Raw genomic sequence first — 12,435 nt, forward strand, 5'->3', positions numbered from 1 at the left:
ATCAAGTATGACTGTTTTATGGAGGGAATGGAATATTTATATGCCTTGCTTTGTGAATTCCAAGCTACAGCCCCAGGCCTCCAAGGGCCCAGTTTCTTTATCCTACCTGTAGAGGTGCTTGTGTGAAAAACTTTGAAAAACTAGGCAAAACTAGTTTTAAGTCTTTAAACCTTATTTCTGTTATTACAAATACGATCAGATTTTAGAAAAATGGAAGGTTAGAGTAGGACAAGACTTGCGTGCAGTGAAATTCGTTTAGAAGGCTGTTGTAATAGTTAAAGTAGAAGTGTTGGTTTCTAAGTTCTTTGAATCCTGGGTTATTGTATTCATTTGTATTTTCTCACAGAATCTAGCACAGTGCATGAAATTTACTATGAGTACTTTATATCTTGGAAAGATTTTATATAATTTATCAATGGCAGATATCAGGGAACTTGTATACATTTTGTGCCCGGTCTCTTAAAAAAAAGTCAAATGAACTGCTGAGTTACTGTGGACCATTCAGTCATTGGGTCTCTCAATAGTGATTAGACAGTAAGGCATATAAAAATTAATCATATTTAATCAGAATTCCTTCTTCAAATTTATTAAAGCTCTTTTAGAAACCTTTAGAGTATTTATTGTCATTAATTTGGCCTGAGACTTGCTTTCAGATATCCATATCTTTTCAGATGCTTCCTTTTGTGACCGTCTGCTCTGATCCATCCTACTTGTCTATCTTATTTGAAGCTTCATGTGGTTCTGCCAGAATCAGTTGTGTTGTTAAAGTGTGGTCAAGTGGAATCAAGTGTTTAAGTTGCCAGAGTGGGATAGATCAAAAATGGGTTTGGCTAGTGAAGAATCTGATACTGTTGAATAGTGTTTACTTAAAAAACAAAAACAAAAACTGTTTCTCTTTTGAAAAGGTAAATCTATTCTATTTCAAATTTTAAAAACATCTTAAACTTCCTTTTTCCCCCTCTCTCCTTGGAATAAATCAGATTGAGATTGGGTAGGAAATCTGATTCGTAGAGTTAGGTCATAAAAATTATAAATATATGATAAATATGTTTATGAAACATAGATTATTTCTAAAAGCAGAGAAAGGTGGAATTTTCTAGAAACACAGTGATTCTTTTTTCTTTTTTTAATTAATTAATTAATTAATTTTTTGGCTGCGTTGGGTCTTCGTTGCTGCACATGGGCTTTTTCTAGTTGTGGTGAGCAGGGGCTACTCTTCGTTGTGGTGCGCGGGCTTCTCATTGTGGTGGCTTCTTTTGTTGCGGAGCACGGGCTCTAGGTGCTTGGGCTTCAGTTGTTGCAGCACGCGGGCTTAGTAGTTGTGGCTCGCGGGCTCTAGAGCGCAGGCTCAGTAGTTGTGGCGCACGGGCTTAGTTGCTCTGCAGCATGTGGGATCTTACCGGGCCAGGGCTCGAACCCGTGTCCCCTGCATTGGCAGGCGGATTCTTATCCACTGCGCCACCAGGGAAGCCCTAGAAACACAGTGATTCTTAACCTCCCGTTCTTGGATAGTCTTCAGAGTTTCCTGAACTTGCTGAAATATAATGCGAAATGAGCGAATTTGTATCTGCATTTTTCTGGGGAGAAATCACAGGTTTTTCAAAAGGGTCTATGACTTCAAAAAGGTTATGAAGAACCTAGGGGCAAGACGGGAATAAAGACACAGACCTACTAGAGAATGGACTTGAGGATACGGGGAGGGGGAAGGGTAAGCTGGGACAAAGTGAGAGAGTGGCATGGACATATATACACTACCAAACGTAAAATAGATAGCTAGTGGGAAGCAGCCGCATAGCACAGGGAGATCAGCTCGGTGCTTTGTGACCACCTAGAGGGGTGGGATAGGGAGGGTGGAAGGGAGGGAGACACAAGAGGGAAGAGGTATGGGGACATATGTATATGTATAAGTTATTCACTTTGTTATAAAGCAGAAACTCACACACCATTGTAAAGCAATTATACTCCAATAAAGATGTTTAAAAAAAAGTTAAATATCATTGTTAAAGTTTCTTTAATACTTTTAAGAAAATCAGAGGCTTTGATAATGTTTAACTTATTCCAAGTAGCCAACCCTTCCTCATTTAACGTTTAAGGAAAATGAGCTCCGGAGAGGTTGATTGACTTCCCCAATAACACAAGATTAGTTCTCTTAATTTAAAAAAAATATCTTTTCTCCATTGTTCTGTTTCCCACCCCTTTACCCAGGGCAATGATGAAAAGTTAGAATAGTTCAGTTGGTCCATCTTTTTTCCAGCTCCAAGAGGTATTCCTTGATTCTATTATACTTTTTTGATGATGAGTCCTATAGATATATAACTTGAAATAGAATCACATGATATTGTTTATAATTACCCCAGACCAAATCTCAGTTAATAGAACTAGCATAAACAAGTTTGAGTGATTTAGTTAAGTGTATCGGAAAAGGAGGTTTGGGAGTGGTCAAATGTGGTCCCATGCTCTGCCCTTATCCCCCATGTTTTCTTAGCATGTAAACTGCCCCCTTTCTCTTCTTCTCCGCTCCCTTTCCTCCAACAGATAGTAAAATAAGCAGGAGTGTTTTGGTACAGGTGCTTGCTATGGAGAGCCATGTAGAACAGCATTGTATAGTATAAATAGCATGATGGGTTGTCTAAAAGTAAAAGCCATTAGCCAAACATTATTTGTGAGATTGTGGCTTAGACTTTGAAGTTCTGGCTGTATAATGAAAAGCAAAATGATTTTGTGCATTAATTGCAGATCTCAGGGACCATTATTGTGTGATTTAATCTAAAATATTTAGACAGTTTCTTGTTTGAAACTGTAACTTCTAGAACCATAGTTTCTATATTTAGCTCTAGTCAGAATTTCATCAGGAGACCCTATTCTCCTATAATGTGGAAAACTCTAGTTTTCCTTCCTTCCTTTTTCACAAGTGTTTTCCTTTAATATTCTACATGCATATAGAAAAACCTTTAATGAAGAAATCTTGGTTGTTTTAAAAATTACAAAATTATCATATTAATGTTTTGAAATTTTATTAGTTTCCATTCAGTAAATTAAAAAGGAACTCTTTAGGAAAATTTTAAAACACATCAAATTCATAAAATATATTATTTCAAAGTTATAAAGTGAATACATGTTCTTTGAAAAAAGTCGAACAGCAGGTAGGGTAAAAAGTGAAGGTGCCCCCTCATCCTTGTTAAAAGAAAGCAAACTATGGGCTTCCCTGGTGGCGCAGTGGTTAAGAATCCGCCTGCCAATGCAGGGGACATGGGTTCGAGCCCTGGTCCGGGAAGATCCCACATGCTGTGGAGCAACTAAGCCTGTGCACCACAACTACTGAGCCTGCACTCTAGAGCCCGCGAGACACAACTACTGAAGCCCACGTGCCTAGAGCCCATGCTCCACTACAAGAGAAGCCTCTGCAACGAGAAGCCCGTGCACCACAACGAAGACAATAGCAACTAGAGAAAAGTCCACGTGCAGCAAAGAAGACCCAACACAGCCAAAAATAAATTAAAAAAAAAAAAAGAAAAGAAAACAAACTATTTATCAAAGTGTGATGTAAGCAACGGTTTCTTCACTCCACAGTTAGTGGCTTGTGGTTTGCCTTTGTTCTGCTGAAGTCTTGATCAGGTTCTTTTATAGATAGGAGAATCCGTGGCAGGATAAAGGAAAAAGAGCTTTAAAAATTATTCTGGAACATGTTTGCTTTATGTTGCCAGATAAGCAGACTGTTTCTTGCTTTCTGAAAAGTATTGTTACATTACAATGTGGTATAAAATGCCTGTGGGCTAAAAATAGATAAGGAGCATATCAGAGAGAATAAGTGGCCTATCCCCACTCCCCATTTCTTCCCAATATTTTATTATGAAAGATTTCAAACATTCAGGAAAGTTGAAAGAATTTTACAGTGAACACACCATATACCCACCACATGTATTCTACCATTAACATCTTTCTCTACTTCTTTTCATGTATCTATCCGTCTATCTTTACATCAGTCCGTCTTATTTTTTTTACACATTTCAAGTAAATTGCAGACATTGATACACTTCTTCTTAAATATTTCAGCATGCATATTATTAACTAGATTTTAATATTTGTTTTGAGTTTTTTTTCTTTAGATGTAACATTTACACACAGTGAAAAATATAAATATTAAAGGTACATTTCCTGAGTTTTGACAAATGTGCACACCTGGAAAACCCCATGTGACTTGTTATTTTTTATTGTATTAAAATATATATAACATAAAATTTACCATTTTAGCCATTTTTAAGTGTACAGTGCAGTGGCATTAAGTACATTCACACTGTTGTGCTATCGTCACCACTATTCATCTCCAGAACTTTTTCATCATCCATACTGAAACTCCATACCCATTAAACAAGTTCACATTCTCCCCCAACACCCAGTTCCTGGTAACCACTATTCTACTTTCTGTCTCTATGAATTTGTTCTAGGTACTTCATAGCAGTGGGACAATACAATATTTGCTCTTTTGCATCTGACTTATTTCACTTAGCATAATGTTTTAAAGATTCATTCACGTTGCAGGATGTATCAGAATTTCATTCCTTTTTAAGGCTGAATAATATAAAGTGACTTCTTTTTAAGTTGCTTTTGTATTTCTTAATTGACTTTTCTTTCTTTAAATCACTGTATAACAAAGGTAACTCTGAGTATTGAGGGTTGGCTGAGTATTATAATAATGTTCTACTTGCTATAGATACCAGATACCCTTTCTATTTTTCAACTATAACTTTAAATCTGGGGTTGGGGGGCAGGATGGTGAACACTGGATTGAAGGCAGGAGTTGAGTCTTCGACGTGGCCCACTGGGTTGCTGAATGTCTTTGAACAGATCACTTCTTCAGATTTTCTAAGGGTTCTTCTGACTCTAAATTGCATGAATATATGATTTGCCTTTTTGAATATACTGGTAGATGAAAATGTAGATATTTAATAAAGTCCATAGAATTTATATTTTAAACAAAGTGGTACTTAGTTGGAAATCTACGCTGCAAGAGTCTCAAATCTGCAGGGGCAGGTGTAGATAACGGGCAAGCCCTGGTATCTCTGAAGAAGGCAGCTTCTGCTAGGCTCCAGGAAGCTGGTGCTACTTGGAACCAGAAACCTGTTGCCCAAGTTCATAATTTATGAAGAGAAACCAGAAAACTGTATATTTATGTGAAATCTTAGGATTTCCTAATGTTGGCAACAAACCTAACTAAAAAAATAATGCTTTACATGCTAAAGAAAACACATGTGTGGGCCAAATTCAGTCTGCCAGCCAACCATTTATGACCTTTGCTAGTTAAGGAAAAGGTCTTTGACCTCTTCTCATAAATACAGAAAGTTTTACGACTGAGCATGAAATATGCTTTAAAGCTACATAGTCTGTATTTCAGGGTAATTGTATTTTTGATGTCTAATTCCTGAGACTTGTTTTGGGAAAACCAAGATTCTGGGCATTGTTCTTTCCTCCTATAATCAGCCTAGCTACTTTTAATTTTTATTTTTAAAATTAATGTTATGAGCAGAAGAAATAATGTTAATTCTTTATTATAAATATAAAAATTTCAAATGTTTCTGAATTACATAATGTAGAAAGTGAAAGTCTACTGTAACTCATTTCCTAGATCACTATTGTATTTGTGTTACACATTCTCATTGATCTTTAGTTTTGTTCAGAGCTTAAAACCACATATTGCTCATTGCTTTTTAGGAGTGTGTGCATAGTCATGATGATACCTGATATATTGTTACTTCTTTGTTTTTTTACTACCCTAAAATTTGTGTACTGATAATCATACTTTTGAGTTTTACTGTATTTTTTAGTAATGCATAAGGTGTGTTATGACATGTGGCCTGATAAACAGTTTCGATTGTTCCTCCCAGGATTCATTAGGCACTCAAGCTCCTAATTTCACCAAGGATTCTTCAGCGTGGGCACAGTGAGGGCATAGTCTTCAGTGCCCTGAATACTACCACCACAAAGCCTTTCTTTCCCTCAAAAAAGGGCAAAGGCATAGTGTACATCGTTGCTTTCGATATTATGTAATCTGTGTAATTTAAACATATTTCAAAGTGTTTTCAGTAATAGAAAATGTAACTTTGAATGTAAAATATGTCTTAGATGAATGAGGGCATAAAATGAAAAGTAAAATGTAGTCGCTTTCTTAATACCGTGTTGGAAAACAGGTATCTCTAAAAAGTCATGTATTCTAAATTGGGTTTATTCAAGAAGATTTATGAGTTCCTACCCTGAATCAAGCCTGTGCTCTGACAGGCCTACCTTCTAGCGGGGAATTGGACTTTAAACAATGAGTTACATAATTACTTTAACAAGAATTCTGTGAGGGGCACTAAAAAAGTACAGTACTGCTGTAAGGTGTGAAGGGGATGTGAAGTCATCTGGGGACTTTAAGATGATTCTCTTGAGGAAATGATATTTGAGATGAGCTATGTAAAGACTGGGTGGAAATTAAATGGACGAAAGTTTGGAGATGGTGGGATCATTCCAAGGAAAATGAATTGCGGAATGATGGCCCTGAGTGGGAGGAGCATGGATTGTTTTAGGAGCTTAAAATGAGTGGCCTGGAGTGCAGAGAGCAAGGAAGAGATATGGAGAAGTCAGATCCTGTGGGCCTAGAAGCTACATTAAGAATTAGGTCTGTTCCTTTGGATAGGGTGACTGTAAATGTATTGTCCAAATCAGCCCATTTGAGAATAAAATGTGGCACTACTGGTGTGTGTGTGTGTGTGTATAATTACTTGGATATATACTGTTATATGTATTTCTTGGATATATACTGTCACTTGGATACTGGTCACTATCAGTAGCAGCAACATGGTATGAAATATTTGCAGCAAGATTTGCTGTGGAAGATGACTCTAAACCAGCATATGCCTACTCCATAAGATCACTGAAGGCAATTTCAGTGTAGTTTTGGCCACTGGCTAATTTCACAACCTTGAGTATTATAGGATGAAATAAGTTTTAGTTTTCTTCCTTTTTGTTTTGAATTTTCCTTTAAAAATTTTATTATTGACATTTCAAACATATCTAAAACAAAGAGTAGTATAATAAATTCAATATACTCATTGCCCACTTTTTTTTGAGGTTAGTTTGTGCTTTTATTTGCCAGTATAATTTAACCACAGTGGCCTGCAAACTTTTTTGATCTAAAAAGTACATTTTACATCACAATCCAACAAACACACACACATGTATAATATGTATACATATATAAAAGTGAAACAAAAGTTTTGCCAAAAATGTCTACCCTGAGTGTTAATTCTTTTTTAAGACTTCTTTTTTTTAACTAAGGATGAACTGCACTGACACATCATAATCACCAAAGTCCCCAGTTCATCTTAGGGTTCACTTTAATGAAGTGAATACACCCACTTTTAATAATTATTAAGATAATTATTAAATTTGTTTCACTTATACCTCCACCCATTCCTCCATCCTCTGGAGTATTTTGAAGCAAATTCCAGGTGACATATTTCATCTGTAAATTTCTCAGTGTGTATTTCTAGAAGATAAGAAAAATTACCAAAAACAAAACAAAACCTCCTCAAAAACATTGATGTCTTAATATCATCAAGCATTTGTGTTGTAACAGTATTTCCATTTCCTGATTTTCTTATAAACTAAAAAAAAATTTTTTTTACTTTTTAATCAGAATCCAAATAAGATCTGTATCTTTGTAATTAATTGCTACATCTCTTAGGTCTTTAATGAGGTTCTCCTCCATATCTTCTTCAAAAGTTCTTTTTTTTGCATATACAGAATGTTCACTCTGTAGTTTCCCACAGTCTGCATTTTTACTGATTGTGCTTCTGTGGTAATGTTTAATTTGACATGTTCCTTTGTCCTTTGTATTCTTCTGTAAATTGTTGATTACATCTAAAGCAGCGGTTCTCAGTGGGGCGGGTGCTATTGGCATCTAGTGGGCAGAGGCCAGTGATGCTGCTAAACGTGATACAATGCACAGGAGGCCCCCACAGCAAAGAGTTACCCAGCTTCAGATGGCACGATTGAGGGCCAAGCTTTAGAAACTCTGATCTAGAGACTTGATCAGATTCAGGTTCAATTATTTCAGTCTAGTCTCTTTCTTCTTGCGATGTTAGAGGCTATTGATTATTGCCCAGGTCCATTAACGAGTTAAGGGTTTACAAAACGGTAACATTCTATCATTCCTTCTTTCTTTCTTATCTGGAATACCACTATAAAGAGACACTTCCCTTCATCAGTTATTTGGTTACCCTGAGCTACAATTCATACTGTAAAGGCAGGTTACCAGCCGATAATATTTTATATTTTATTCCAGGTTGATCTCCTATCAAGAGTTTTTGGCATTTGAATCTGTTTTATGTGCTCCAGATTCCATGTTCATAGTGGCTTTCCAATTGTTTGACAAGAGTGGAAATGGAGAGGTGACATTTGGTAAGAAAAAAAAAAGATTATATGTTTAAGGGAAGTTAGTGAGGCTGGTTCAGTTTTTAATTGCTAAATTTAGTAACTGCATATAGATTGCTGCTTATTTAAGAGCTAGTCAAAAAATGAAGTATTAATTTCCTAAAAGGATTTACATAGATAAAATTAAAATGGCTTTATTTTCTTTTAAGCATTATTGCAAAAAATTAAGGAATTTAGGAATGTTGTTGCTTCAACTCATTGACTCTCTGACACTTTCACATTCCTAAAGTAGGTGGTGTAAAATTATCTTGTTCTGGGCCAGCCTGGGCAACATTTTTTATGAAACAGACTGAACAACATGGAGTAATCATCTCATACCTTCAGGAATTTTTGGGTAGAGAGTTCAGAGCTTCACTGGAGCATCTTTGGAAAATTGCTGCTATGTCATTTTAACACCTAAGAATGGAACTGAAGGAGGGAGTTAAGGCAAGAATAGTTTGCATTCTCTGAACCCCCATTTTAGATTTTTGGTTTTAGGCAACAAGGCTAGAATATTAAAGTTGCCATTTGAATTGGATGTAGAAATCAATTTAAATCCTTTGGTAGGCACATAATCTAGCACATTGTGGATGTCTCAAAGCATACAAGCTAGGATTTCTATCTATAGCCATGTATTAGTTTTTTGAAGAGGCTTACTTGCAGAAATTAGTATGTGTTTAGTAAGAGTATCAGCTAATTTTTCCTGCAAGAAGCTTTGCAATAAAAATAATGTAGTGTTATCAAGGACCTAGAGCACTCCTCCCTTTTTTTTTTTTTTTAATATTTGGATTTTTTTTATTGTGGTAAAACAACACCTAACATAAACCTTAGCATCTTAACCATTTGTAAGCGTACAGTTCAGTAGTGTTAAGTATATTCACATTGTAATGAAACAGATCTCCAGAACTTTTTCATCTTGTAAAACAACTTGAACCCCTTTAGTGGTGTGAATTGGAATCAACATGTGGTAGAGAAACTCTTGAAAATCAGGCTTCCCCTGAGCCACAGTGCTAAATATTTATTCACTGTAGTGTTGGTTATAAAACAAACATCCTCTAGTTAAACCCAAAGGAAGATGTATCGCTGCTATGGTGAGAAAGTACAGGTATTTGAAAGGACCAGTGGTGCCTTTGCTGTCATCTTAGTGGGCACATGTTCTAGCTTGGCATTGATTGTTTCCTTCCTTCTGCCCACTGACCCAGTTGTCTTCTGTTATCAGAAGATTTTCCCAAATAAATACCTATGCAGAGCTCTTTAGGTGTCTGTGTTTATCTTGGCATTCTCTCTGCTTTGGAGCAAGCTCTGGCCATTCTGCCTCCTAAAGAATGTTGATTTTCCTCAGAAACACCTAGATTTTATAGTTTAAAGCATAAAGCCTGTATCATCTCATCATTCAGCATTAACCCTGTACTGCTGAGAATGCTGCATTTTCTATTTTCAATAGGTATCATACGTGCTCATATGCCTTATTTCCAAATGTGATGCACAGATGCTTGGGAAATAACTTGATATAAATATCTGCCTTAGTGACAATATACCCGTGCTTCTGTCATGTGTCCATTTCTTAAGAATTAGATTTCCCAAAACCAAATTCTATTTTTTTTTGGTCCCCTTTACCTTGGTATCATGATTCCTTGTGTCTCCTCCATTTGATTGCTTTTTCCAATTTCTATTTTAAAAATAAGTCACTCAAGTCAGTTTATTCAACAGACTAACAATAGAGACTCATGCCGTGGTTGATTAGCAGATTAAAATGTGTAGGAAGTAGCTGAGTGGTTTATACACACATTATTTCATGCAAATGAAAGCTTGTAGTTATTAGACTCCAACTTTAGCATTTTATAGATCTTTTGTTTTTCCCTCAAACTATGATTTATGACTTAAAATTTCAAGAAAATAGGATTAAAAGCAGAACAAATCAGTTTTAGTTTTTATAGCACCTGTTATGAACTGAAGAGGATATAAACCCTCCAGAATCCTTCATTCTGCTGCTCCATAATCTAGAGTTAGGAAGATTCTTACGGAAGGAGATAAAATTGAACTCCCTTTCGACATTGTTCCTGTGGTCCCTGGCCAACTGGATGGCTCTCTTGATGGTGCTCACCTATCTGCTGGGGACCTTGACCATTCCCCCTCCCTGCTCTACATCCCTAATTTTGAGGATTCATTTTTAGACAAACTTTCTTAACTAAAAGGAAAAGAATCATAATGAAGGAGAGAAATTTTAATTTTATATTCTTAAGAAAAGAAGAAAAGCATTGAAACTGTTACAGATGCCATTTAACAAAATTTCTAAGGCCCACTCATTTCAGGCTGTATTCGAGACTACAGAATTTCAACATAAGGAAATAATTAACTTGGAGTTTGTTTTAATAGGATTTTGGATCTGTGATAAAGGTCAGTTTTCATGTTTGTACTCACTTAATAAAATGAATTGTACTTATGTATTTATAGACGTATGTTTAGGTAAAAGGAAAATTTAGATCCATTCTAACTCTAAATCCTTTTCACCAGATGGCCTTATGTTTTCTAGTTTGGAGCTTATTTAAAGTATAGATTTTTCTTGTGCACATCAGGAGAGAAAGGCGGGAGAGAATATTGGATGCAAGGTGTAATGGAGTGGGGAAAGACTATTACGCCGTCAGTATATCTCACGAACTGTGATGATGATGTTATCTGTGTACTTGTGTATATTCTCATCTATGCTTCTTTTTTTAGATATGCTTTTTATACACATCAAATTGTGTACTTAAATTGTGTGTATCTTTGCAAATATTTATATATATCAGTATTGAACAACATTTACTTGAATGCTGGACAAGTTTTTTTTTTTTAATTAGTGATACCTCTGCTCTGGGCGAGAGGACTTACGTTGAGACCTTGGTCATCCACTTTAGAATGTACAAGCTCAAGAGAGGGTTTTGGAGTTTTTAAAAGAGTGAATAAAATCATTAGTTGTTTCTTCTTTGGTGTTGTTCTAGTAAAACTTCTAATGCATGCTGTGGATGATTACTTAATGGCTTGTATATCTGTTTCTGCCTGGTGGCATGAGCCTTATAGGGGCCATTGCATGACTGGTGTGTGCTAGATATCGTGTAAACTTGCCTTGGTCTCACTGTTGTCCACTAGTGTACTGGATATTCTGCTCAATAGAATTAGATTGAGGTACCCTAGATAACCAGCTATTCTACATTGTGTTGTCAATAGTTGCCATGCATTTGTCCCAAGTTTAAAAAAAAAAAAAAAAAAAGCCTATTGCTTTAACAAGGATGTAATCATTCTAAAAAAAAACCCAACAACACTCTTACCTATTAACTAATAAATGAATATAAAACATGTTATATATTCTAAACTTTCTATTAAAAATCTCATCAACATTGTGTTCCAAAGTGTTTGCCTGGGAATGGGAACTCTCTGGAGAAAACTTTTCCAGGGGCACATCTTTACCCCGACTGTAGAACCCTCAAAGAGTAGGGATTCCTTTTGATTTTGTACCGTGTTTGACCATCATTATGTATAACAAATAAAAATGTGTTCCATTTGTGCCTCTAAAACAGACTATTTTACCCTAAAGGGAATAATAATCTGATTGGGCTGTTTTAGGCATGACCACTGCTATTGTTAAAAAGATTTAGGAGATGGAAGTCTAGATATGAAAAATGTCATATCCTTTCTCAGTGGAAACAAAGCTATAGACATGGTATAATATGAAATTCTAATGGTAATAAATACCTAGTTTAACTTGGTGAGAATGAGAGCTTCACTTGGGTGTTCAAATTAAATCAGGAAGACTTTTTGCGACTCCTTTCAGATATCGCAGAGGTCACATTAATATTCAAGCCTATAGAGTAGCTTAGAATTTGAGGTAAAAAGAGGACATGGTTTTACTTGTTTTTATGCCATTTGGTGATTGTTGAAGCATCTAACTTCTATAGTAATAGATGCTCTTTAAATGTAAACTCATTTTTCCTGAGAAGTGGACCT

At 35.8% G+C, this 12,435-nt stretch overlaps 1 protein-coding gene across 3 annotated transcripts in view; it reads left to right on the forward strand.

Moving 5' to 3' along the window:
• Window positions 1-12,435, forward strand: part of SLC25A12 (solute carrier family 25 member 12) — a 183,455-nt gene that overhangs the window by 113,412 nt on the left and 57,608 nt on the right. For all 3 annotated transcript variants that reach the window (XM_082395398.1, XM_082395400.1, XM_082395399.1), the window contains exon 4: window positions 8,324-8,439. In XM_082395398.1, the coding sequence (XP_082251524.1) occupies window positions 8,324-8,439 (116 nt within the window). The remainder of the gene's footprint in view (window positions 1-8,323; window positions 8,440-12,435) is intronic.

This window comes from Balaenoptera borealis, assembly GCF_965194805.1.
Source record: "Balaenoptera borealis genome assembly, chromosome: 6".
NCBI classification, from domain to species: domain Eukaryota; kingdom Metazoa; phylum Chordata; class Mammalia; order Artiodactyla; family Balaenopteridae; genus Balaenoptera; species Balaenoptera borealis.